Raw genomic sequence first — 26,476 nt, 5'->3', positions numbered from 1 at the left:
AAAATACACACAATTATGGACAATATTAACTAATAGCAGCTACTCTACATCCTGCCTGGGAATACTATGGCTCCTTGTACACTGTAATAGGCTTTGACCATTTAAATTTAAATTCATGTTGCTCTATTGCCAACCGCAGTCAAACTGCCATGCTCCTGGATAGAGATTGGATTCTCTCCTTTTCTGGAGTTGCCTCAGGGTTAGAGGCACAAGGTGGGCTTGGTGATACTCATGAACCTCCGGCTAAGCATTGCCGTGTTGGAGTTTTCCCCCGAAAAGGAGAGGGAGGGTTGCCTCATTCTGTAAAGATGAAGGCTCGAGCTGTTCTTTGTGTGTTTTCGTTTGTACAGCAAACAATAATCTTAAATTTCCAGCCTTTTTGAAGTCTCTGGTTCGTGTCCTATATAGAGTGCCACCTGAAGACTGGAAACCCGGAGGGGAACTGTTGGGAGGATCCACCTGCCTGATCTAAATCTGGATAGTGCTTTGTTACAGAATTTCTATTCTAGTCATAAACTGTCCATGACAAAACATTTTCTTGGGTTATTGGGCTGTAATTGTTCATGGTTCCAGAACAACTTGAACCAAAGATTGATGATCGACTTTGAAGTCATTATTCCGTCAGCTGCTATAGGTCATGCTCAGGTGAAGAAAGTAGCAGAGCTGTCGACTGGTCACCACTTGGGAAATGAAATTCATGGGCTGCCAGGCGAACTTGGTAAAACTCAAATGCAAAATGGTGGTGAACTGGGAACATTTTAAATTCCTTTCCACAAAGTCTGACTGGAGAACTTTGCTATGCATCCAGAGGGAGGTTGGAGGCCATGTCCAAAGCCTGCAGTTGCAGAAACGATTCACTTTAGAGCTGCCAGAAAGTCACTGTTTCAGAGCCCGCTGTTGTATACCAGTGGTAAAGAAGGCTTATTTGTCTCAGGGGATTCCCGAATCAACAGACAGGCATCTAGAGGCTAGGAGTATTGTATCATCTATGGTTGCAGAAAACATGCATAAGGGAGGTATTTGAGGAGGTAATGGAGAAGGATTTTCATTCTCCTATCAGACAACTCCATAAGCTTACCTCTACTGGAGCTACTGTTGAGCTGTGGAAGGAAGCTTTGAGGAACGCACAATATCAAATGAACCACCTTCTGTGGACATGGCAATGTTGGACATCTTTTTGTCAATGTCACGTAGCAGTGAGGGACAGTGCCTATGGTCTAGCAAATGGATGGTGGTTCCCCTTTTTGAATAAGGTGACCTGAAGGTGTGCGCCAGTTATCGCCAGAGTATCACATTGCTTAATGTGGAATCTGGCCTGCTCATGTAACAACAGACTACTGGAGAGGTCATGGGATTTTGCCAATCCAGTCTACATGTATTCTGTGGACTCTAAGGTTTACGACTTTTCCTCTGTGTCTGTATTTTTAGCAACACATCAAGGATTTTCTTCTGCTTCATGCTTTTCTGCATGGATTTTGTTTGTGGTTTACATGAAAAGGATTTATAGGCACAGTCCAGGAGATGTGAAAGTGTACAGTTGCTCATTATCCAGTCTCTAAATAATTACTTGTAATCCACCAAGTAAGAAAAACCATGTTATTAGATATCCAAACATTCACTGAAATGGCTTGAAAACAAGTTTAACAATTATGAAATGAGACCGTAATGTGACATTTACATGTGAAGACAATGTAAATGGTGTAACTTTATTAATAACATCTTCTACTTGTAAATAATTAATACTTCATGATGACAAAGAACATTTAATTATAGCATTTGAATGTTCATGGAAATCAAAAGGCAGTAAGAGAACATGATGTTCATAGACATGACATAATATGAACTTTTAAGACATGTAATTTAAAGTGCAGTTCAAATACAATAAGATTCAGCTTTAATTGAAACAAAACATACGTTTCAACAGAGCAAAACTTGGAATCCTAAATGTAGACACCCGGTGACCTTTATCACAGAGATCAGACTCAACACAGGAAAATGTTTCCTACTCTGAGGAGACATACGTTCTTGCAATGTATGTTCACAAAAATGCAAATACTTTTAGGGCCTGTCCGAGATGGCATCATTCCAAAGTGGAGCCATTTTATTCATGTCACCTGTGTATGTAGGTAAAAGCACTACCGTGAAATCAAAACAAACATTTGTTTTATATTTTAAATGAAATAACTGAACTAAGTGAATCTGAATGATACATACAGAGCTTCTACATGTGTATGTGTCTCAGAGTTTACTATAAACAAAATCTATCTGTTGATTCTGATATCTTGCCTTTTACTACAGAGGGCTTTGAAAAGGTTTATAGAATAAAAAAAAATAGTGAAAATCAAGAAAGAATATGTTACACTATAACAATTTGGAATTAAGATTATTAGACAACCCTGGTAAACATTTACTGTAGTTCTTGGCATTTTTACAAGTACGCAAACGTTTAGAAACTACAGTAACAACCAATGGATGGAAAGAAGAAAGAGAAAAGCTGACTGTGTTGATGGCCTCAAGGAAAGACAAAACTCCTTCGTCATTGTCTACTTTACCATCTGCCCTCAACAATGAGGTGACCCTGCTCAAAGGTCAAACCACACGGTTATGTACTGTTTGTGGGTTGTTGAATGCAAGCTAAGACATACAAGTAACATACATACACATTCAGACAAACATACACACCTCAACACCCAGACATGTTACAGTCTGTCTGCAAAAGGACACACAGGACAACAACTGTTGGCAGGCACTGTTCACGGTCACAAAGACAGTCAGAGAGCTTTAGAGGGGCACATACTTTTGTTTGTCTCGTGAGTCCCTGCTTTTGTTGCGGTTGGTGCGGTTGGTGGTTGGGATAGAGTGGACCGAGGAGCTCTTTTTGCTGGAGGAATGGGACGAATGTGAAGAGTGGGAGAGGCTGGTTCGAGACTGGCCAGCGTTGTGGTCAAACTGCATCAGGCAGAATATCAGGTCTGAGGGCACCAGCTCAAACGCATACGGTGGATTGGTTATGACATACCTAGAGGAGAGAGCGAACAGATGGGAGACCAGATCTAAATTTAGTGTAGTACAAGTTTTTTTTAAAGCCTTTTTTATGTGGCTGTTTTGAGCAACTAAATGCAAGGACACAGCAAGGTCTGTACTCACCGTTTGGTACACTGGTTTTGAGCGTTAAGATGTGCGTCTCGTAACCGATAGATGCCAAAACACAGCATGTTGTATGTTTTCAGGGCTTTACAAAACAGGTCACCATAACAACCACCATCCTGCAAGACGATGACAAAAACAAAAACTGTGTAGTACACACTGCATTTTAACAAAAGCATCACATTTGGCATCAAAATAATCATAAATCAGCCCTCAAAATGTCTTAATGCCTTCTAATCTTACAAACTTGGAAGGAGAGGGTGAGGTGTGAGTATTCATTTGGTTGCAATTTGCAGCTTCACAGCTAGGTGCCACTAAATCCTACACACTGGACCCTTTAAGATCTTTGCTGTTTAATTTGCAATAATTTAAATTACTTTAAGTTATTAGTATGACTGGACACTTTCCCCTGCAGCTAACAGTCTGTCTGACATCACATACTGTATGAATATGTAAGGTAATAGTGCTCAGATTTTTACTTATTCTTCTTCTTACTGTATTTGAGGATGACTGGATTGGTTTTAAAACTCTCTCTCTTGATAGAGAACTCACCTCTATTTGGACATACAATCCCTGAATCCTTTCACTAGAGTCAGCTCCCACAACACAAGCAGACAAAGATGAGCTTAGCCCTTGGGTGACAAGATCAGTCACTTACCCCGAGGTCGGCAAAGGGCCCGTCGTACAAGGCCAGCTGTGCCACGCGACACCTGTCCCTGTTCGCCAGGGTCTGTGGCGTGCTGTAGCCGCCCCGTAATGCATTCTCCTCTGCCAGCAGCCCCTCCAGCTCTGGTGTCGCCCCGCCTGTTACCAGCGTCCGGATCAAGGTGAGGATATTGTCATTGAAGTATGTCTGAAGGAATGAGTGTAAAGAGGGAGTAAATCCTTAAGAAAACACTAACAGAGTCACAACTGAACCCCCTCAATGTCAAGCCAAATGATGCTATTTAACCCTGCTCTGTTGCGTCACACTGAGTGAGAAAGACAGGAGAATCCAATTACTGCAGGTTGTTCTTACTCCCATCAGAGAGAGACATAGAAAGTCAATGTACACATTCATGCTGCCAAGACATTTCTTACAGCTAAACAGACAGACAATTATGTGAAAACAACTGCACATTAAGCCTGCAGATGCACTTTCTCCAGTAAAGTTATCTTTTTAATCCCAACAAGTTACTGCTTTGTTGATGCTAAAAAAGGGGGCAGATATCTGCCCTTCTCTTTACACCGCAGTCTCTTGTCTCCCTCTGCTTGTACAGCACGGTGACATCTCCCTTGGCTGCTGACAGCGCTATTGACTAAAATGATGGATGAGGGCTGTCTATTAGGTAGCATTACCTTTGTCTAGACTGGAGCGCACTTGAAAGCAGCTTTGTTCTAACCTCACTCAAACTGAAAGGCAGACAAGTGAAGCCATCATACCTAGTACAAGTTGCAGTCTTGTCATCTATTGTTTTAACGCGAGCACAGAGTGCTTTGATTTCTGAAGGTATTCTCGTCCTCAAAGCACAAGATTTCTTTGCATATTTCACATGACTGATAGATGTTATGTCACTGCACAAAAAAACTCCATCATAAGCTAATATTATTGGGAAGCTAAATCGATTCCCACTTACAGCACTCATTAAGGAATCCAGCACACTGACTGCGAAGGCCGTCCCACAGGCAAAAGGCTGAGTGAGGTATAACTCTGTGTCTGGGTCGTCGTCGTCATCTTGGTCCAGGAACTGAACGTTCGAGTCATTCACTACAGGGGTAAACATGTAAATTTTGTTACTTTTTTAAAGTTTATTTTATGTTTTCTGCACGATAAAATCTGATTTTATGGAATTATTTTGTGATTTGAAAGAAAAGCATGGACTGTGTGCTCAAGCATACATATCAGGCAAATACTTAATTCATGTGAAGAGGAGGACACAAAAGTGGTTGTGCACAGTCACACAGTGAACAGTCACAAGCTGCAGATATGGACTGTATTAGAAAATCTGTGTATGGTTCAAGAAGTTCTCCTGAATTTCTTGAATTTTTGGTCAGTTTTCTTTTAACCAACTGAAATTAAATCTTGTCTGCTATTTCTCTTTGGCCTTGTGGCCAACTAACATCTGCCACATTCCATATCCAGACCATTCATGCACACTCATGACACCATGCATATTGTCAAAGCTCCAGGCCTCGATTCAAGTCCCCCTGAAGACAATATCACCAACACCAATATGCCAGTGTTTGTCTTGTAAAACCAAGACAGAACTTCCAATTACTTGTACTTCCATGTCAAAACAAATGAAAGTATCTCATTGCCCCAGAACCTTCTTTGAAGATGTCTATGAGCACAAAAACACATGCAGTAGCTGGAAGAAAGTAATGATGCAAAATTTAGTTGGAGAACAGCTACTTCTGTGAGGACAGAAATAAATGTCAGTCATATCGACAGGGCTGAGATGAAAGAAGGGTACGGGCCAGAGAACGTGATCCGACAGAAGATCCTATGAAAACAGCCACAAGGACTTCTGAGGGATCAAAGGCCTTGTAATTCTTAGAAAAATAAAAGGGAAAAATTTTTGCTTTGAGATAAGGGGCCAAAACAAGACAGGCAATTTTCAACCAGAACCAAGGGTAAAATGTGCTCAAAGTGATGCCATGGGAATGGACTGAGCCTCTTGTGCAGCGAGAGAAATCAAAAGAAAGCTGATATGGAGGCAGCAGCAGTTACAACACTGCAGTACAGGACAGAGGCACTTCTTACCAAGCTCAGTTATCATTTGTATGCTGGTCCCACTGCTTTTATCCTGACTGAATGAAATCACAGGCAGTTTTTTGCCTGGCTTTGCTAATGGTGCTAGACAAGTGTTAAGGAAAAACAGTTACTGGAGCATGTCAGTAAGGGACAAAAAAACAAACAAACATAAAACACCACTTTTAGTACGGTTAATCAAGTGCTGACAGCTTCTAATTGCAGAAATTGTGTTTTCAGATCTGTTAACAACTACTTAACTGAAAAAAAAACACTATCAATCAACTGACAAATATACAACAGCAAACATACCTAGTTCTGTTATGATGGGAATATTTGCTCCAGTGGTGACAGAGGTCTGCCTTACTAATCCATGGACTGGGCTGTTTTCAGGTGAGGATCTATCCATCCCCGGTGGTGTGAAGCCTAAATAGACACACACACACACACTGTTAATGCAATATTCAATACTTCATCAGAGGCAACAAACAGGCATATCAGCAGAAGTAATACGCTGGGGCTATTTCATCCATTCCCGGCCACTGCTAAAGCATAAAGTTGCTGAGTGCAATGGTACCATATTCTTGACAAGGTCCAATATTAGTCCATATATAATAGATGTGACATACTGCTCATTTTGTTTCTGTTAGATTGTGTGTGCACAAAGACGGAAACCTTTTACACGCACACACACACACACACACACACATAGACAAAAACCGCATGTACAGTATGGAGCCATGAAATAGAAAATAAGTGACGCAAGATTGAATTCAAATTGACTTGACATTCCTTGCTTTCCTCAGACTGACAAGTAAGCACATTAAATCAGTGATGCTGTATGTATTATACATAGGCCGTGTTTTGACATCCATCACTTACTGCTGACTAAGGCAAATGCGAGGTCATACATGTATTAGAGAAATAATGAAATTGGCAGTGGGTTTTTTCCCCTCTCCTCGGGTCAAAAGGTTTTTAAAAGCATTTCTCTCAGTGCTGAAGAATGACCATTATTGAAGGCTGTCTCAAGCTAACTGAGTGCTTCAGTTGCAGTTTTGAAAGCGGTGACATGCAATATTCATAAATTATACATTTTTTTAGTATCCTAGTCCCATACATTGTGGCTTTTGTGCCAACGCTGTCCCTGTTGCCACCAATTAGGTTTGTGAAGAAACCAGTTGTTACAGTAACCTGAGGAATAGTCAGTAGGGTTTAGTGTCAAACGCAGTGACACCAGGTCAGCCAGGCAGCACCCAGTGAGGGATATTCTCTATGCCAGGGCCCTGTCCCTTCCAGGCGGTGCAGTGAACTATGATAGGATAGGCTCCTTACCTTGGGAATTAGCCTGCAAGACCCCAATGCTGTCGTCAAACTGCATGGATTTGATGTTGAGTGACGCCAAGATGCATTCTTTGTCCTGCAGTGATGCATCGTCAATATTGTTCTGATTGGCTGACAGAATGACACACATGTCGCAGAGGTTGATGTTGACAGCCCTCAGATCTGCCCGACTCAACGGTGTGCCCTTTGAGTGGAAGTGAAGGAGACAATTTGTTATCTCACCTATGTGACACAAGAGGTAAATGAAAATGTGGCAACTTTTAAATTGCAGTTCTCATCCTTGAGCCTAATGTCATCCCTGACAACCACAAAATACTTTTATATACTACTAAAGTACTTCAAAAGTCAAATATGAGAGGAAACTTTATTGGCTTTTCCAGTCTACAAGTGCGACCTTGACGCTGCACAAAAGTCATAGTAAGGTGGTAATGGTGGATGGTTTAGTGAATAAAGCACACATCAGTCTTCCCGCCTCCAATGTGTGTTATGTTGAAACAACCGTTTAAGATGGGTTTTGATTCAACATTGAAAAAGTAGTCCTGGCTGTAATTTTTTAATATTTAACCCTCGTGTGTTTAATTTACTACCCTCTTAAGTCGTTAAGAACAAAAATGTCTACTGCTATAAAAACTTCACAAATGAATATTTTCTTCTGCATGAAACTCTTAAACAACTTCATCACTGCTCAAAACACATTTTTGTCCATAATGACTTAAGAGGGTAGTAAATCTACGTCTTCACAGTGTACTATTCTCTGAATTCATTAAACATATCCATGAAAATGTTAGTTGTGCTTTAGTTGCCAGGAGCAAATATTTGAAGTAGACAACTTTTCACAAAATATATAGCTGGATAAACTTTTAAGATTTTGACCTTTACACCATCACTGAAGTATCCCATCCAATAGTTGTTAAGTATATTTTATTTCTAGAGGAAAAGTAAAAGGGTCAACAAAGTCATCAGGATATATTGTTTGGGTACGGTGAATGTTTTCATGATGAAATTTTAAGGCAATCTATTGTTGAGATATTTCAATCTGGACCATAGTGGTGAACCATGGCATTTGCGTTTGCTACAAAATATATTTGAAATGCAAGTTTATTGCGCACAGAAGTAATCTTTTGGAGACAGGGTTGTTTATTTTGTCAGATCTGTAACAGTAGATGAATTTTTTAAATGGGTAATTTCATTGTACTCACGGGTAAAATGGAGACCTTTGGAAAATTATGAAGAGTCTCCCACTCCCGCTTCAGATACTCGAGGGAGCCGACAAACACGATGTGCTTCAGCTCATGGTAGTGAAAGTTGCTTGCTCTCAGAGGCATGACAAAGTTTCGCAGACCGATCAGAGCAGATTTCACGTCTCCGAATATGCACACGACCACGTGACCGCTCAGAACAGTCATGGCTGCCTCACTCCGGGTCTGAGAGGGAAAGGAAGTGATTTTAAAAAATGATATTTATGACAGACATGTGGCATAAACTGCCCGTTCTAGCAAATGTTAGGGCTTTCTCTTCTTTCACTTGCCTACTCACCCGGTAAAATATATCATGCAGTTCATGACTGCAATAGACTATGAAAGTAATTTGAAAAATGGCATATGTATTAGTACAAGAAATGTTCTATGTACAGGGCCCCCATATAGCAAATGACATGTCAAACACCTCATTACAGAGTGTTTAAGTGCCCTGTCAACCTCTGATGGTGCTTTGTGACATGACACATCTGTCACCGGGGAGAAGAGTGTCAGGGACAAATGACGTGTGCCGAGTAAAGGAGCAGAACCTACCAAGATGACCTTCTCGATGTCTTTGGACGGGCACCAGTGAAACATCCCCGTGGAGTCGTATTTCTTTACGTTCTCATCCATGCTCTCAATCTGCTCGTTTCCCGGGATGAGGAGCGGGTCATGTCTAATCAAACAAAAAAGACGAGAGGGAGGAAATGAAAGAAGACCATCAGACGCTGTTAATGTGGATTGAATGAACTAGTTCTTTGCTTTTCCCTAATTAAATTATAATCTAATAATCTAATTTATATAGCACCTTTTTAATAGGTATACCCATATACCCATGTCAAAATTATGTAATGATTAAGTGATAATAATAATAAGAGTAAAATCAATAAAACATTTTAAATACAATACAATAAATAGAAAAAAAAAGATGATTTAAATTATAATTTAAAATTAGACCTTTTTAATTGTCAAAAACATCAATTGACCATTAGAGGATTTTGGAAAATCCAAACAAATCAGTAGCTTTCTTCCTTTTTTTTTCCCTCTTCGCTCATTCCCGTCAGAGGCCATCTGCAGAAATGCCAACAAAACTGCCATGTCATCAAGCAGAGCGACATCAGCAGCGGCAGCCAGGCGGAAGGAGATGGCAGCGACACACTGCGTTGACTGGCATGAGCACGGAGATGCAATTACGCCCCCTTACTGCATACAGTTTTTGACGTAGTGTGCTGCGTGGTAAAAGCTTTAACAGACCAGACTTTAAATATTTCAGCGATTTGCCCAATCTCATTTGCTTTTGAAACTGGAAGGTATTAAAGTTTAAACAGAGCATCAGAACTACATAAACTAATTTCACTGGGTGCATTGGTGAGCTTCATATTCCCTAAAGACTGACCACTAAAGTGGTCTCCCAACATGATAACCTGCGGTTGTAAGATTCTTGTTCTGGTCAGAGTGATGTGATCTTTTGAGTTCCTAGAGATATATTAAAATATAAGATACTTGTTTTACCAGAAAAAACAACTAATAAAACCCCCATACAGTTAAATAAGTAGATTAATTTACGGAAAAAAAACAAAAAACAAAAACAAAATATGTTTAAATTAAACGCGTAAATGTAAAAAAAATCATAAAAGTAATATCTTCCTCCCAACAGAAATAATGCATGCTCATACCCAACATCAGGTGCTATTGTCACAAAGACACATTTTTCTTTTGAGATTTAACTTTCTTTTTTTTTCCTGGATGTTATTGTCTTGAGCCATACCTTACAAAGTGTTTACAAGTGCCCAGCTTTCAGCCCAAAGACGTAGTTCTGATCTGTTCTCAAAGTAAGGTACAGTTCCTGCAGTTTTATTGTAACCAATTTAGGCCATTTCTTCCAAACTATCCATTCTCTAATATGTCCATCATTGTTGTGGGGCTGCAGCCTATCCCAGCATGCATTATGAGAGGCAGAGTGTATGTTGAACAGGTCCGCAGTCTATCACAGGGATAAAAAAAAAACCCACATTTATGTCTACAGGCAATTATCTGAAATCAGTTTTGGTTTTCTGATAGTGATATTTTGTGTATGTATGCATAAGTAAATAGTGTGATTAACTATATTTTTAATTACAATTTTAAATGATGGTTTTCTTAGAATCATTAGTTTCTAACACAATGCGATCACATCATCACGATATGATTCCATGTACAATAATATTACATTACCAAATTTCCACATTTCTTACCCTGCTGTGTTTGGACTGCTGGAGGAAGACAAAAGGTGAACATAGAAACTGGATAAGCCTGAACCAGCCAATGTGGTCGAACACCATCAGCTACAGTGCTATCTACGTTGGCCGCGTGCAGCCCAACACAATTCCATTTGCACTAAATGGACTTTGTCAGATTCAGATCAGAGCTGAAGATTTTATCTTCTAAAAACCCAGACAGGAGACTTGTGTCTCTGTCCAAAACCTTTAAAAATACTTTGAGTCGTCTCAGCGTAAGAAGAGCGTCTCTTTAATCCATGTGAGTACTTTAAAAGAATGCTACTTTAAGTAACATGTTAAGTATGCATTAAAGTGTCAACTGAAACTACCGTCCCTTGGGCTCCAAGAGACTGAAGCCAAAAAGGCCCGCCTTGGGCTTATATACCCCTAGGCAAGACCTGGATGTCCTTTCAAGAATGAAAGTAGTCGGAGAATGAAATGTCTTTTCTGCCATTTTCTACCTCTCAGAATCTTATCTGTCAAAGCTATTTTAATTTGAAAGGACAGAGTGTGTGCACATTAAATTCTGAGGGTGAAAGTACGTAAAATATGACATAAAAGTACAAAACTTGAAAATGTAAGATCAAACACAGGAGCAGGAGGAAATATCACCTATAGTTTCTTTTGTTGTTGTTGTTTACATTTGAATAATAGTGTTAAAATTACCCAATAAAATTTAGTCCAAAACCCAAATATATTAAATTTAAATTCATATACAAACAGAGTAAAGCAGTCAATCTTCACATTTCAGAAGCTGGACTTGCTTTTGCATTTGTGCTTGACAGATGATGACATTAATAAATCTCCTGTAAATCAACACATGCATAAATTTGGCACTATTTACCCATGACGTTGTTTTTCCATAACTCTTGTCGCACTCTACATCACCGGCTTGTGCTCGTGAGTCTTAAATTCAAGTTCTAATAAGAGTGAAAGCATTTAGTGGTTTTACACCTCGGCTAAATATTTCATCAGAAGTCGAATGTTTCACCACTCACTCAGTGGAGCTCCTGTCACTTCAGTTTGTCCTTGTGGAGATGACTGGTGAGGCAGAGCTCTGCCAGGATAGCTATCGCTCACTGTCAGCCATGACGGCCTGTCACTATCCTGCACTGCCAATTGCCTCAGCAGTGCTATAACAGACATGACGTGTATGTCACGGCGCGGTCCGATGTGACCGAACGCGTTGTGACATCGCACAATTAGATGTGTCTTATGACCCATCAAGGAGCCTGTGGAAATGGTGTTAATTTCAGCGAGGTCGTCATTGCTAAGTTCCAGACAGGACATGTTAGTTTGCCGATACATCTGGAAACAGTAGACAGTTCAGCTTCCACAGCTGATTGCTTTCTCTTCTTTGTGCAGTTTGTTTCATCACACGCGTCTGAGAGTGTCATTTCTGTAAGCGCGCTTCTAAACATTCAGAATGATCAGCAGCGTAATTCACTACTTTAGTGGTAAGATGACACGTTTGACAAGACTTCACACGTCCTGACCACGAAACATAAAGCCAGGTGTCTTCTAGAGGAGCGTACTGACAGCTGAGAGAGACATAAAGTAGAAGCTAAACATGCATATTATGTAAATTTTCTATTTCAGCATCACCGCACTAGCTGACTGTAAAAGTGCACAAGCAGTGAGGACAGGCAAAGTCTTTGAAAATCCTCCCCATCATGCAAACTGACAAAGGCTTGCTCTTCAAAACCCACAGCCAATCTGTTGATCATTACTTATTTACAAAGGCCTTGAGGCCGCAGGTCCTGTAAAAACACATTTGATATAGTATACACCAAGATGTTTTTTTTTTCTCTCTGCTTGTTGCAATGAAGTATCCCTTAGGCTACCGCTGCGAATCCCTCTCCAGCGTGTCTGCTCGCTACACGCTGGATGAAATAACACATCCACCTGTATTGTAGAGTGTATTAGCATGACAAGTAGATGGATTGGTTTGGTGGGCTGATATTTAGCTGATGGCTATAGCACTAGAAAAGCCTGGTTCTGTTACCCAGGAGTCTGGAAATCACCTAGAGCGATTCAACTTTGACACCACTTTGAACCGAATCAAACAATCAAACAAGGGCAAATCGCCCACCTGAAAAGAAAGAGGCCAGAGATCAAAGGAAAATGCTAAATTATGCGCATAAACACTCCTTGCAGATATAATAGCAAGTCATTTTTAGAACTACTTTATTATATTGCTGATCTGTATTGTATTAGTACTAAACAATAAGGACATTTGTGGATTTAATTTCCAAATGTCAAATGAATAGCAGCCATATTAGCAACGGGAACATAAAGTCATCTGTCAGTTTTAATTCAATTTCATCTGTACAATTCCACTTTGTATATGTCAGGCTACAGGACTTCCCTGTTGCCTCGCTTCCTTACAACATGGCACTTAATGACAATGACAATTACTATTATCATCCCTGTAATGGCCTCTTGTTGAATAACAGTGTTATCTCCAGTCAAAATCAATAAGCGGCAATTTAATTTCACAGGACAAGATAAAAGCAAGGTAGCATTTGAATTTGGCTTTCATTGTGATGATACATATCATCTGTGGCCTTACGTGCTGAAAAGAACTCAGAGGGATCCGACAATAGATGAATAGCCTTGGGCTATCTATCCTTTAGAGCCTCTCTGACTGGCTGGTGCTGTCATTAGTGCCAAGGCCTGTTTAAGAGCTGTAGCCTGTAGTTGTCACTTGAAACTTCATGGCAAAGAGCCCTTCTGCACGTCTGACATGTTTGCCACGAGAGCAGAAGCACACAAACATTTTCTTTGAGATGTTAAATATGTTAAGATGTATATACTGTTGAACCCAACCAAACAACAAGATTGCAAGATTTTGACAGATTTAAAAATCTGAAAACATGAAACATGTCAGTAGGTATTTGTGTTTTTAATATAATATATATTCTTTTAAATTTGCAGAAGCAATGGGTCCTCCTTCCACAAAGTTCACTATGTTTAACCACCATGTTTCTACAGTAACCCAGAACTGAATTGTGTTTTCTGCATGCTTCGCAACCACCATAGTTTCTCCTTCGCACTAGGAAGGAGAGGGTGAGGCGACAGGGTTGCAATCAGCAACTACACCACTAGATGGCACTGAATCCTCCCCACTGGTCCTCAAAAGGTGCACATTTTTTTCTGTATTAACAATAGATTAAATTGTATCTACTATATTATATATATATATATATATTATATATATATATTATATATATATATATATATATACTATATATATATATATATATATATTTATTTTGTGAAAAGGATTGCTCGTAGTGATGAACCGACAGATTTATCACCCAACTCTGCTTTACGCAGCATTTTAGCTTCTTTAAGCTCATTGTTTTGTTTTTCATGAGCCACAATTTTAGTGTTTTGTTTCTCACAGCAGCTGTTCACTGTTTACTGAGCACCAAACAGCATACAGACGGAAAGTGAGTGACTAGCTGGTAAACATAACCAAGCATAAAACATCTAAAGAGCCAGTTATGTCCCTCAGGAGTTGGTGGAGACCAAAAGCAGAGCTGAAAGGAGAGTGAATATTTGACAGAAACACAGCTCCAAATATAAGCCAGTGTTGCTCCGTGTGTGGTGAATATTCATGCAACTGTTTAGCATTCAGTTTCAGTTGTGTATGAACAGCTTGTTGCTGCCCCCATGTGGCCAAAAAAATCTAGCAATGCAGGTTTAAATGTTGTTATTAAAGAACGGTGAACTAAACTGAAGATCAGTAATCAACACACAGTAAGACAAAGCAAAAATATCATCACTGTTGTCCTACCTCATTATCTTGGGTGAGGAGTTTGGAGAATTTCTCATTCCTCCATTACGCTGCTTTTTTTTGGGCGACAATGCCGACTGTTGGTCCTCTTCAACTGCAACAAAAGTCAACGGTATGAGGGAGCGAATTGTCAGAAGACACGCAAATATCAGTGACAGGACGAGAACAACACAGCACGATTTGAGGTCAGTGAATTCAAAGAGATAATACGGTTACACAGACACAGTGGAAAGAGAGGCTGGGTGAACAAGATGGAGTGGACAGGACATTTCAACTAGTGTGCACGGAAACAGTCCGATGTTTGCATGATGACAACAGGACACATTAGCACAACATTTGCATGAGTGTGTATGAAGATGCAAACATGCAATAGTGCCATCATCAACCATCATGCCAATTGCTAATGTCTAATCTGTCAGGGTTTTATACACCGCACTCTAATCCAGAGAATTGCTGTAATCCACATGTCAACAAGTTTATAATTCAAATGATACTGTAGTACCACAAATACATCAAAGGGTATTAGGATACTTTCATTTTTTTAATCCCTTGTTAGTACACATTTCCTCAGACCTGGACTAGACCTAGATACCTCCTCTTTTACTCGTGCTAATCACTCACATTCTCATTTAATTAACGTAATAACCTATAAACATCAAGCATCCAACATTAACAAGGCTGCTTTTGTGCCAATACTGAGCCTAGTCTGGATTGCTGGTCTTTCTTCATCTGGCTCATATAATTAGCTCGGTCTTCGTGCCAGAGTGATTTATGTACAGCTGAGATGCCCCTTGGACATTGTCTTTATCACTACACGAAACTGCACAGAGCTCCTCATAGGGAACGAATTACAAGTTTCACCCTCGAGTAAAGTAATCAGGAAAATATTTTTCACGAGCTAATATCACAGTTGTAGAAAACAAGTCTAATCTGTGGCAGTCGCTGGTAAAATAAACACAAGCAGCAAGAAATGTGTTTTCGCTAATCGCATTTTAACAGCCATTGTTTATGGGGGGAATAGATTGTTACGGGTCAGGAGAAATACACTTGAGTATCTTTTAATGATGGTTCAAGCTGTCAGCAGGGTTTTTTTTTTTTTGCACAATGAAACTAAAAGAGCTTTCATCAGTCTGGAAGATCATGCTCCTCTGCATATGAACACAGGATTTCAAGGACTGCTAGCATGTCTAAAAGTGACACCATAATGGAAAATATCGAAGTACGGGGGGCTTCCAGTGGAGAGGGATGCTCCAACACACTGGCCCTTCACATCTCGCTCGGCCTGTTCAATATTTAATGTTTCACAGCTGACAGCTGCACACACTGGGTCATTAGTAAGGAATGCTACACATGCAACCACTCCAGCCTGGCAAGCACATGCTTTGGTTGTGCTGTTGTTGAGTTCAGGCCTGCCAAACACGCCAAAGGGAGGTGGGGGGAGGTGGCCCTTACAGTGCCTGTGACTGAGTGTGGCGTTATTGGAGTGACTGGGGTGGTATCTGTATTTCACTGGAAGGCTACGTGCCCGCTGGAGACGGCTCGCCTCTTCTGCCACCCCTGGTAGCCGCCCCACCTGGACAAGGTCCCCAGAGCCCATGAAGCTCGGTCTCAGAGCAGAGGGCTCAGAGGGGGGCAGCAGGCTTCCCTTGCGGTTGTTTACCAGAGGGACCGACACTGCAGCAACTCCACTATGGGGGCCCCTACAGACCTTGCTGGCCGAGTGGTGGTTCAGTTTAGCTGACTTGTATTGATAAGTTGATGGCTGGATTAGGGGACCGTCGTCTACTGCTAAATGAAGAGGAGTCAAAATCAGGATCTGTACAATGCAAGTTAATTTATTTTTTCACCCAAATCACCTTATCTCTAGTGGCATCTAGGCATGTCGAAGCTTTGATTTCATGTGCATTTGGAGAGTGAGAGTGGGCTGAGATTTTGGCTTCAATCCCAGCACAATGGAGGTGAATAAAATAAAAAAATGGAAATTTACCTTTGAAATACTCGTCAGTGAAATCCTCAGGCTTCAATGTCAACAGTGATTATCCAGGGTAAAGACATAATTCTTTTTAATAAAAATTCAGATTTCTGGATGTTGTGAGCAAAACAAACACAATCTAGTTCACCTCAAATGTGTTGGATGGAGGCAGAAATCTCAACCAAATCTGAACCAATCTTCATGTGTAAATAGACCACAAGGGGGCTAAGTTATAAAAACGCTTGCTTTGTGATCTGGGTGAACTGACCCTTTAAGTCTTCACATTAACCGTAAGATAGGATTTGATTTGAACTGACTTCAATAAGACCTGCAGTGTATATGTTAATAAAACATCTTGTGACTCTTATCATAATTAAAGCATAATCACTGGTTTTGGGGGGTAATTCTTTCTGGCACAGGAATGCTAATAGCTGAATAATTAAAAAAAAACTCATTTTTATTAAACACCACTTAAACACTTGGTATAGGCACCAATGAAATGCTGGATTAGACAGTCACTTTGATATTTATAATAAACATGAATTAATAAATATGCTTTCAGGTGTTCAAGCGATTGTTATGCCATAAGAACAAGGAGGTGGCAGTGTGAATTATCAACCACCAGCTGCTGTGCGCAGTTTATGCCTGATGAGGGAGTCCGCTTGACTATTTGAAACGTGAAAGCTTACAACTCCACTAGAGGTAAAACTGACGAAGATAACACGATAAAACAGACAAAAGGAAGCAGAGGAAAAGCGTTCCCTTTACTCCAAAAAATGGCTAGGAGCTAAAACTGGAGAATAGAGATGATTATTTCAACAGTCAGCTGTCGAGCAGATTATCCTCTCTGCTCCAGACCTCCACTATTCATCTGCCCCATGTCAAACATACACAGCACTTCTCCAGGAGAACACGTTATGGCAGATTTGCTGCCTATCACAGATCCTGTTGAAGTAGACGACACACATGAGAACTGAGAAAGTATTGTCTCTTTTTTTTGATGCCTTCTCCATTAAAAATCCTTGCATGCATTTACTTTAAATGTTTTGATGTTGTATTTTCAGCTTTGCACCAGACAGTGAAGCAGTAGCACCATCTACTGCCGAGCTGTAACTGATACTCAACACAAACCACTCAGAAACAATTTACCTAATGCTTTGCATTATAAAATATAATGATGGATGATGATAGACTGGACAGAGCGATGAGCAGCAAACAGTGAAACACAACAGGTTAAAGACGGTTCGAGTGGTGATAGCTGACAACAACGCACAAGTGAAAGGGTTAGTGTAAAAAAAAATGACAAAAGAGATAGAATGGAAATCAAAACTTACTTGATTTGATATATCCATTATAGCTATTTTTAGCTGAGAAAAATGCAGAGACAGATGAGAGGTTACAGGGAAGAACAGGTTGTAATGAAAGCAAATTATAAATGACAACTGGGAACTGAGAGATTTTCTCTTTAAGGCACTTTAATAATAATAATAATAATAATAATAATAATAATAATAATAAAACAAAGAGTGGTGCCTTGAAGACAACACGGACAAAGCAATGAGAAATAAAACACAGGGTCAGTTAGAAATATGATTTTCAGCCATGTGGTCAGTAAGCTTGAACAGTGGATCGTTGTCAGTGTTTGGAGGTGGTCACCTGCTGAATCAACAGTCATGTTTGACGTGTCAGTAAATATTGATTTTTGGTGATTTGCAATCAAAAAGGCGTCTAGGTGTCGAGGTAAAACCTGGGATAAACGTGGTTAGATATCTATAAAATGTTATTGTGTCAATTCAAAACTCAAATTATATTGATTTATGTTCATATAAGACAAAGAAAAACAACAGATCAGCACAACTGAGAAGCTAAAAGTCGAATTTTTTTGGTATTTTGGCTTAAAATAATGAATAAATTATCAAAATATCTGCATTTTTTTTTTGATTGACTAAAGCTAACTGTTCTAGCAGCATTAAATAACCTTATGTCAATGTGCTGCAGCACACGGTGTAATATAGTCATTAAAATGCTGTTTAACCTTGAAAATATAAACCAAATTTAACCTGGTCTTAACTTGTCTAGAGGTCTTTTCACATGAAGTCACCTCCGCTTGCTATGTCGACCAGCATTAGTCAAGAGGTATGAAGGTAACAAGGCTCACAATATGTGACAATACTGTATGTGTTCTTGTTCTTAAGTCAATAGTGTTTATTTTTTCTTCCCTTTCCCAAAAGCTGTTTCCCATTCTCCTGCACTGCCCGACAAAAACCTGCACGGATACATGGAACTTTCTGTGACTCACTTTTTGGAGCCGTGAGTCCCACACATGCTCATTAGTACCTTATTTCATCCCCTTGCTTATAATAAAGGTCATGCATTGAGCTTAAGGCAGGACAGTGACAGCAATGTTCAAACAGGGACCTTGCTGGTCCTGGCATCTGTCGCCTGCAATCGGAGGGCGCGAGCAGAGTCACAGGACTAACAGGCTAGCATCTGTCCCACAACGAGAGAGAGGAGGAGAGGGGCGGAGGGGGGGGGGCACTCGGCTGCCTGGTGGTTAGGAACTGTCAGGCTGAGTTTCATGACAACCGGTAGCACTCCAAAAATGAAAATGCAAACATAATTTCCATGTCAGGCCGTATAAGGCCTCGCTCCACGCATCTCCCGCACCGTGTCGACAGCAACTCCGGAGCTCTGCTTGAGCATAGCTCGCCAGGCGAGGCCTCACAGCACACAAACCCTGGAAGACATGTTGAGGGTTGGAAATGCCCAGAGACGTTCAACTATACACAGAATGGTCTTTGATCAAGAAGCATTCGCTAAAAGTGTATGACAGTCTACAATGTTTTCCAGCAAATTGTATCAACGCTCCGCAAACTCTGGACACATTCTTCATGCCTTCTACGATACATCAGTACAATTTAACATGCCCTCTGGCTTTAAAAGGGGAATCACACTTGAATTAAGAATTCATGTGCAGCTCAATTATTCAATACGATCCAGCATCATTCTATTGTCTTCTATTCCTCTGGCAATCCAATACAATCCAGCTCTATTCCATTTGTATTCTGTTCACCTTATTGTACGATTCAATCAATTTCACGAGACTAAAAACCCAGAAACCCAGAGCTCCTCTGCTGGCAATGAACGGGGCACTGGTTTGTGTACTGAATATGTTTTTGGAGATTTTACCCCCAGTGGTTGCTCAAGCTTTTGATCTTAATTTAATAAAACCACTACATTAACCCCAATATGTACTGCTTCCCTCATAAAATGCCCTCAGGTGCCTCCTTTTTTTTTTTTTTTTCCTAATTAATTGTCAGTGGCATTCATACATATAAATATCTCAAATCCTATCCTGTTCACCCATTTCTGGAGGGTACAGTAGTGAAATATTTTGGATTAAGTGAATGTTATTTTGGTTATTCTTGAAATGAAGTTATCCTCTCCAGTGACATCGTTACAGCACACTCCTATTGGACCAAATAATTTGAAGAAATGCATGCAAATTCTCCACCAAGATTCTCAGGTTTGAGCGTGCATCAAGAGATTTGCAGCGGGGATGCGCAGCTGTACATTTTTCGTGGCTTCAGCTTTAATTTCTTGGAAATATGTTGGTGAGGTCACTGGAGGGAAGGGGGAGCATGCTATTTTATTTTGAATTAGTTTTCACACTCTGCAAAAATGTTGCATTAGTGACCGTTGATCTAATTTTAAACTAAAACCTCAATTTGAATTCACATTCTCTGACAAAACACCAGCGAAACAGTGTACTGGCATGCTTCACAACAGTTAAAAGTCACCTCCAAAAGTAGCAACACAAGCAAAGCAACATCTATATCCGTGACAGTAACGACACAACTGCTAGAGCTAGACAGCACACACGCTTAAAGACACACTGCACGGTTAACACAGTGCATGTTACAAACACTGAAGAGCACATGTCATGGTGACAACTTACAGGCACGTAAAGTGGCTGAGCAATCATTAACAGAGACAGCAGAGAGTGGGATGTCGCGTTGAGGGGAGTCCAAGTTACAACGCACATTAACTGGCATGCAAGAGCAGTCCCGCTCTGAGCGGCCGCAATCAAAACAACATGCCAGTCTCATTTTCTTGTAGGCGGGCTTCTTGGCTACAGTCACGGGTTCAGACGAGAGGAGAGGAAGAGCAGGTTAATGTCGAGGGTCGTTCTGGAGGAAGAGTGGACAAAGGCAAGACAGGGCACAGAGGAAGGCTGCTGCTGGGATGCACAAGATTAACTTAGTCTTGACACCGTGCAAATGTCATATTCTTAAATTTTGAATTTAGTTTGGGTCATCTCTGGAACTAGTAGGATGGGGATGAAATGACAAGGTCCTAAATGTGACACGAGTGGCGAGGGAGGGCAAGGTCATACAATAACTCCAACAAATTCCCGACTTCAGCTCTACACTTAGTTTACTGTATGTCTACTTTTTGATTTGAGCATGTGTTTGTATTTTACAACAAATATTTGTTCTGGTTTATAACTCCAGTAAGAACTGAATCTCTGGGGCAAGATGGTAGAGAATTCTCTGACAAAAGGTCAAAGTAAATGCGAAGATGTCTCACAGAAAACTGTTTTCTAAACTTAGATAGATCTGTAAGCGCATCCTGGAAGGACCAAAACAAAAACGACAAAGCTCCACTTGTGTGAAATTGTATTAGACCATAAATTCATTTGACATCCTCCAAGTAACACATACTGCACAACAACTTTGCCATTTGTCCCAAAACATTGCTGATGTTAGATGTGCCGGGAGAAATTGTGCAGTCACCTCAGTGAATTACATCGTTTTGGAGTATGTGTCAAATGATTTATTCCTTTTATCAAAACAGTTCAAATGAAATGTTCCTTATTTCTCTAGTGGCTTTCCAGCTGTGATCTAGTTTGTCAAAGAACTGTGGGGACATCTGGTGGTTATCTAGAGTATTAACGACTGAAGAGGGCATTAATGAAATGTTCCGGCTAACTATATTGCACACTCAACTGTTTACCCTTGTCTCTTTGTGTCTTGTTCCAAAATTGATCACATTTTATAACAGTTCAAATAATTTGCTCATTTTTGTTGAATGTTTTCATCGATTTGACAGTGACGTGCACATGACAACGGGGGGGTGGACGGGGGGACGGTGGGGATCCAGGCAGCATCAAACATTATACATGCAACATTTACAGTACAGTAACATTCAAACAGATCGCTTCAATCAGGGGGTAGCAGGCTTTGTTTTCGGAGGGGATATGAATCCACATTACTCACAATATATCACTATAAAGTGAATTTTTAAGGAAAGTGTGTCAAGTTCCCAAGCAGCAGGAAGAGAATACATCAAATGTTAAGATTAGCTGCTACTTGTGACGGTTAAGACAAGACAAACTGTATTAGATCCAAGTGAAAGATCAACAAAGGGACACATGATGTTTTTAAAGTCTAGAAACACACGATCCAGACAGGTACCTGTGGTGTCAACAGTCTTTCTGAATGCCTATCAGCCTCATAAAGTTATCAGTTAATTGTTATAGCCCAGATAGCTATTATACAAAGGAAAACAGAGCAAACATCCACACAGGCAAACAGACAAAATGCACGTTTACGCTGTATTCACAGGTGGTTTGAGACGACTTTAAACTAGCTTGATTGTAGGCGAGTATCACATGTAAAAGAGAATAATCTATAAATGCTGAATAATTCAGAGAAATGGTGTCGACCTAAACCAAAAAGAAAGAATACTTACAGAGTCAGTTCACCCAAATCTCACACTTAAAAACAACACCACAAAACTGAAAAATAAACCGGTGATTTGGGTGAACTGACCCATTACTGCTATGTTTTGTCATGCTGAAGCCCAAACCTGTAGTTCTACAAGGAAAACTTAGAGTGCACCTGTTTGTTTTGGCAGCAGGTAGAAATCCGATGACCTCTCCTTATACACGAGTTACAAGGTTTCAAGAAATGAATAATTAATGCAGGAACTAAGTGGTTTGGACACGTCGCTATGTAGGTCATGTAAATATGCCGTCGCACCACCAGACTTCTGCTAACCTCAGTTTCAATTTAGTCTTTGAAAAAAATGCTAATTGAAACAATGTTTTTATATGCAGTCACTTACATTTCTTGCATCCACATTTCTTTATCCTTTTGGGATCAGTAATGTCATCATGGCAGGCTTTACAGTAAAAAAGCGCCCTGTGGAAGAAAACCAAGAATCCCATGTGAACTAATCTGAGCAGCCGACATCCAAGATCATTTTATCTTCTGGTTTCAGCTTTCAGGTTGGTTACACCAATATAAGTCAGACAGGCATCTTAGGCATTTGTCATACACAAGGTGAAATATATCAAAAAGTGGGAGGCAGGTGCAGGAGCCAAACATATACAGCGTTCTGATGAATTGTTTACAAGTTTGGGTGTTATCTTTGCCCTTTTTCCTACATTTTATAACTCAAGTGAGAGAATGTACATAGAGATACTGAATGGCTAATGCAATAAATCATGAAAAAAACACTATGACTTTACTATTAGACCCCATTTAATCTCAGATCCCATTCATTACCTCTTTACTTCTTTGGCGTCACTGGCAATAAAGAAGCCCAAGGTCCCCTCCTGCATTTTCACGTGGTTTCCAGGGTTTATCAGGGTGCTGTGAGGATTTATAGACCAAAGATGTCACAGTGGAAAGTTATATCACAGAATTTGCAAGGCTTTGCACTAATCACTGGCAGTGGCACATGCTGGCAGGATTAGTTCTTGAAACTCATTTGGCAGGATAGCCTCTTGTTTATTAAATTAAGTTGATGAAAGCAGATAGCAGTGACACTTCAAATAGTATAAAACAAGCATCAGTGCATTGGAGAAACCATGAAATAATACTTCAGAAACCAACTGTCACCTCCCCCATGACATCATTTGTCAGGACGTTATCAGAGGCGCTTGTGATGCCAATTTAGCGCAGTTTGCAGGGCGCTTTGTGTTTGCAGTCAAACAGAGAAGCTGATTCAAAGTAGCTTCATCACTGAAAGCAAATACTGACAGCAAACACACCTGCGTGTTTTGGTTTTTGCAGCCGTGAATTTTAATGACTTCAACAAGCCACTGCGAGCACATCCACTTACCTGCTTTCCCTTCGATCAGACTTGTACTCTATAGCTATCAGTAGCAGCTTCAGCTTCACGTAGCACAGTCTGCAAAAGAGAATAACAACATAATAAGACTTCAAACACGCTTCGTATTTGTAGTTTTCTGGAAATTAGCTTAGCTTTAAAGGCACTCTTTTCTACTTTGAGGTCTGATTTGTATTTAAGAGGCTGAGCACCTGTTTTTTCTATGTAACGGACTGTTTGTCTTTTTTGTAATCATCTTTGAGTCTTCAGCTAATAAACCCAGTAATTAAAAAATAATCTTAAGATAAATAAAATGAGGAGAAACGCCACTTTCAGCTCCTATGGAGAATCTTTAGACTGCTACACTTGTATATCTTTAACGTCTTACAGTACCACTGATGCTGCATTTAAAGTTTAAAGTTACTAAAAGAATAAAAAAATGTCACAAAGCATTTCAACATTTCTCACGTCCAGAAAAGTAGCAGAGAAGAAAACAAAAGACAAAGCCGCAAGCACAACTTTTAATTCAAATAAAGATTTCAGCTTACTTACTCGCAAATTACAGGGAAGGACAAGCCCACAAAGGCACTCGACAGGTACTCAGTGTACATCTCATTGGCTACTCCTTCTAGGTAATACTTCTGCCACGTGTCTTCTTCAATCTACAACAAAGATTTATCACAGGAAGCTTTTTTTTTTATCACAAACACACATAAAACAAAATGATTGAAGTTTAATTAATCATTTTCTTTTACCAGTTATCCCACACCCACTCACCAGATGCTGCTCATGTGGGATAATCATTATTCTCTATTCAGACTCTACGTTTATGGCCAACTTTACTTTTTGTACTTATTCCAGTGAGCACAGATGGATGGATCTTAGCTGTGGCTACCTTGATGAAGGACCTCATGGAGAAAAGGTTGGCCAGCATGGTGGAGAGGCCTTGAGCCAGGCAGCTCTGAGCGATGAAGCCAAGTTTCAGCTCTGCAAGACAAATGGCATCATCTCCCTCCTTCCAGGTCCAGCTTGGGATGTTCAAAAGGTGGGCCTAGAGGGAGAAAAACAAAGTTACATGGTAGCTTTAGAGAAATACGAAGATGCAGACAAAAATAACTCTTTGTATTTCATGATACAAGTGAGATTATACCAACCTTATTGTGGTACTGCAACATTTGAGTGATTATCCTGATCTTTGGATGGTAGTTCTTGATAGAAATTACTCTGATGTGTGACAGAATGGACAAAGAAAAATCAGACAGCTTGCAAAATGTTTCCACTGTTTCTGTGGGTGTTTATATCATGAACATAAACATAAAACCTCCTGACAGCTCTAATAAATTATTTTCATAATATTTTATTAACACAATTAACTGGAACTTTACATTCATGCTCAGAGATTTGAAGCTAAAGACACAACATGTTGTTGTTTTCTTCAGTGAAACAAAATAGTTGTATCGGATTCATGTTTCCTCTCTTCTTGAGTTCTTGATCATTTTCCAAAAGGGAAACTGAGCACCAGGAGCTTCATGTTGAGAGTCTCTGCTTATAGTCAGAGCCAGCTCGGACATGCTTGCTTACACTCACAAAAAAAAAAAAAAGTCCAGGAAACTGATATCAAACACTGGCATTCAATTTCCGAAGTGCAATCGTTTGGCCTGTTGTGTCAGTAATCTAGAGCGCATGCTGCTGCAGAGTTTACCAACTGCTGTTTTATTTACCTCTTTGACATAATAATATCTTTTTCATTTCATAGATTCTTTATTGTTAACACAAGATGAACCAGTTGAGTTTGTGATACCGTAAAAAGCCAACAAAGTAACAGCTGAAGGGAGAAACATGATTACTTCTTTGCACGGTCACACTGATTTATGTATAAACAGATTATTACAGTTTCAATCAGGAGTATAGTGATTAGATTAATGAATTCTAAAATAGTTTCTATTCCCACATTAAACACTCGATAATCTCTGAAATCCATTAAGAGAAGTGGAGTTTTCTCATCTGAATTTGTCCTGGATCTTCTACCAATTTTAGTTCTTCCACTCCGAATGTATGTATGTTTTTCTCAGAAGCTACAACGTTCTTATATCGTGGTTTACCTCATGATGTTGGATGCATCCTCGGCGTCAGGGTCAGCACAGTACTTATTGGCTAAAATCAAACAGGCATCTGCTGATTCGATCTAGAAGCAAAATCAGACAACGCAAACAGATTAAACAATATCCAACTGGGCTTTATAGGCACCAAAAGAGCTGAGGAAGACGTATTATCTGTTACCTTCACTCGGGCCAGGTCATGTGGATTTAGGACAGACCCTTGGTAAAACTCCACCTGGGTGAAATGTCGCTTGAACAAGGCTTCCAGCTCAAGATTAGGGGAAATACTGAGAGAGGGAAAAGAGAGACTCTTAAATCTGAGGAGGAACGCTGTGTCTTATCTCTGAGGAGAAGATTGTTTTTTCGTGAGCAATGAAATTTGTTGTTTTTCAGGGACACAAGTGGAAAAAAAAAAATAAAAAAAAAGTTTTGTACTTACTTATGGAGAAAAACAATTTCTACATTGACATCATCCCTGTCCTTGTGTAGGAAGTCTTTAAGAAAGTTGGACACACTCTCAAGTGTTATATGACCACAGACCACGATGTGCCTGGAAAACGAGGTGCAGAATAATAATGAAATAAAATATATTCGGAATAAAGGTCAAAAACAAAAATCACACACAGACACAGACAGACACAGATCGGCGTTTCATCTTCATCTTTGTCCTGGAATCGAAAGGTAAATCTGAGATGAGAAGTAATGGACACGAAAAGTAATCAGTGCTGTTGTATTTAGGTGATTGATTCAAAATCTGTGTGGAAATAAT

At 39.9% G+C, this 26,476-nt stretch overlaps 1 protein-coding gene across 20 annotated transcripts in view; it reads right to left on the bottom strand.

The window, feature by feature from the left end:
- LOC104930360 (calcium-activated potassium channel subunit alpha-1) overlaps window positions 1–26,476 on the bottom strand; it is an 89,270-nt gene that overhangs the window by 3,740 nt on the left and 59,054 nt on the right. For 2 of the 20 annotated variants that reach the window (XM_019278841.2, XM_019278847.2), the window contains exons 10-31: window positions 26,147–26,257; window positions 25,889–25,994; window positions 25,711–25,793; window positions 24,763–24,832; window positions 24,504–24,659; window positions 24,161–24,270; window positions 23,621–23,689; window positions 23,062–23,148; window positions 22,619–22,695; window positions 21,769–21,777; window positions 20,448–20,621; window positions 17,824–17,856; window positions 14,518–14,611; window positions 9,010–9,133; window positions 8,419–8,643; window positions 7,211–7,403; window positions 6,191–6,304; window positions 5,891–5,983; window positions 4,764–4,894; window positions 3,806–4,000; window positions 3,148–3,266; window positions 2,798–3,019 (exon numbers count right to left, since the gene is read on the bottom strand). In XM_019278841.2, coding sequence (XP_019134386.1) covers window positions 2,798–3,019; window positions 3,148–3,266; window positions 3,806–4,000; window positions 4,764–4,894; window positions 5,891–5,983; window positions 6,191–6,304; window positions 7,211–7,403; window positions 8,419–8,643; window positions 9,010–9,133; window positions 14,518–14,611; window positions 17,824–17,856; window positions 20,448–20,621; window positions 21,769–21,777; window positions 22,619–22,695; window positions 23,062–23,148; window positions 23,621–23,689; window positions 24,161–24,270; window positions 24,504–24,659; window positions 24,763–24,832; window positions 25,711–25,793; window positions 25,889–25,994; window positions 26,147–26,257 — 2,595 coding nt within the window. The remainder of the gene's footprint in view (window positions 1–2,797; window positions 3,020–3,147; window positions 3,267–3,805; window positions 4,001–4,763; window positions 4,895–5,890; window positions 5,984–6,190; window positions 6,305–7,210; window positions 7,404–8,418; window positions 8,644–9,009; window positions 9,134–14,517; window positions 14,612–17,823; window positions 17,857–20,447; window positions 20,622–21,768; window positions 21,778–22,618; window positions 22,696–23,061; window positions 23,149–23,620; window positions 23,690–24,160; window positions 24,271–24,503; window positions 24,660–24,762; window positions 24,833–25,710; window positions 25,794–25,888; window positions 25,995–26,146; window positions 26,258–26,476) is intronic. The other 18 variants (XM_019278844.2, XM_019278852.2, XM_019278845.2 and 15 more) reach the window with 11 other exon arrangements.

This window comes from Larimichthys crocea, chromosome XVI (genome assembly GCF_000972845.2).
Source record: "Larimichthys crocea isolate SSNF chromosome XVI, L_crocea_2.0, whole genome shotgun sequence".
Lineage (NCBI taxonomy): Eukaryota > Metazoa > Chordata > Actinopteri > Sciaenidae > Larimichthys > Larimichthys crocea.
This window is presented reverse-complemented; position numbering and strand designations above follow the sequence as displayed.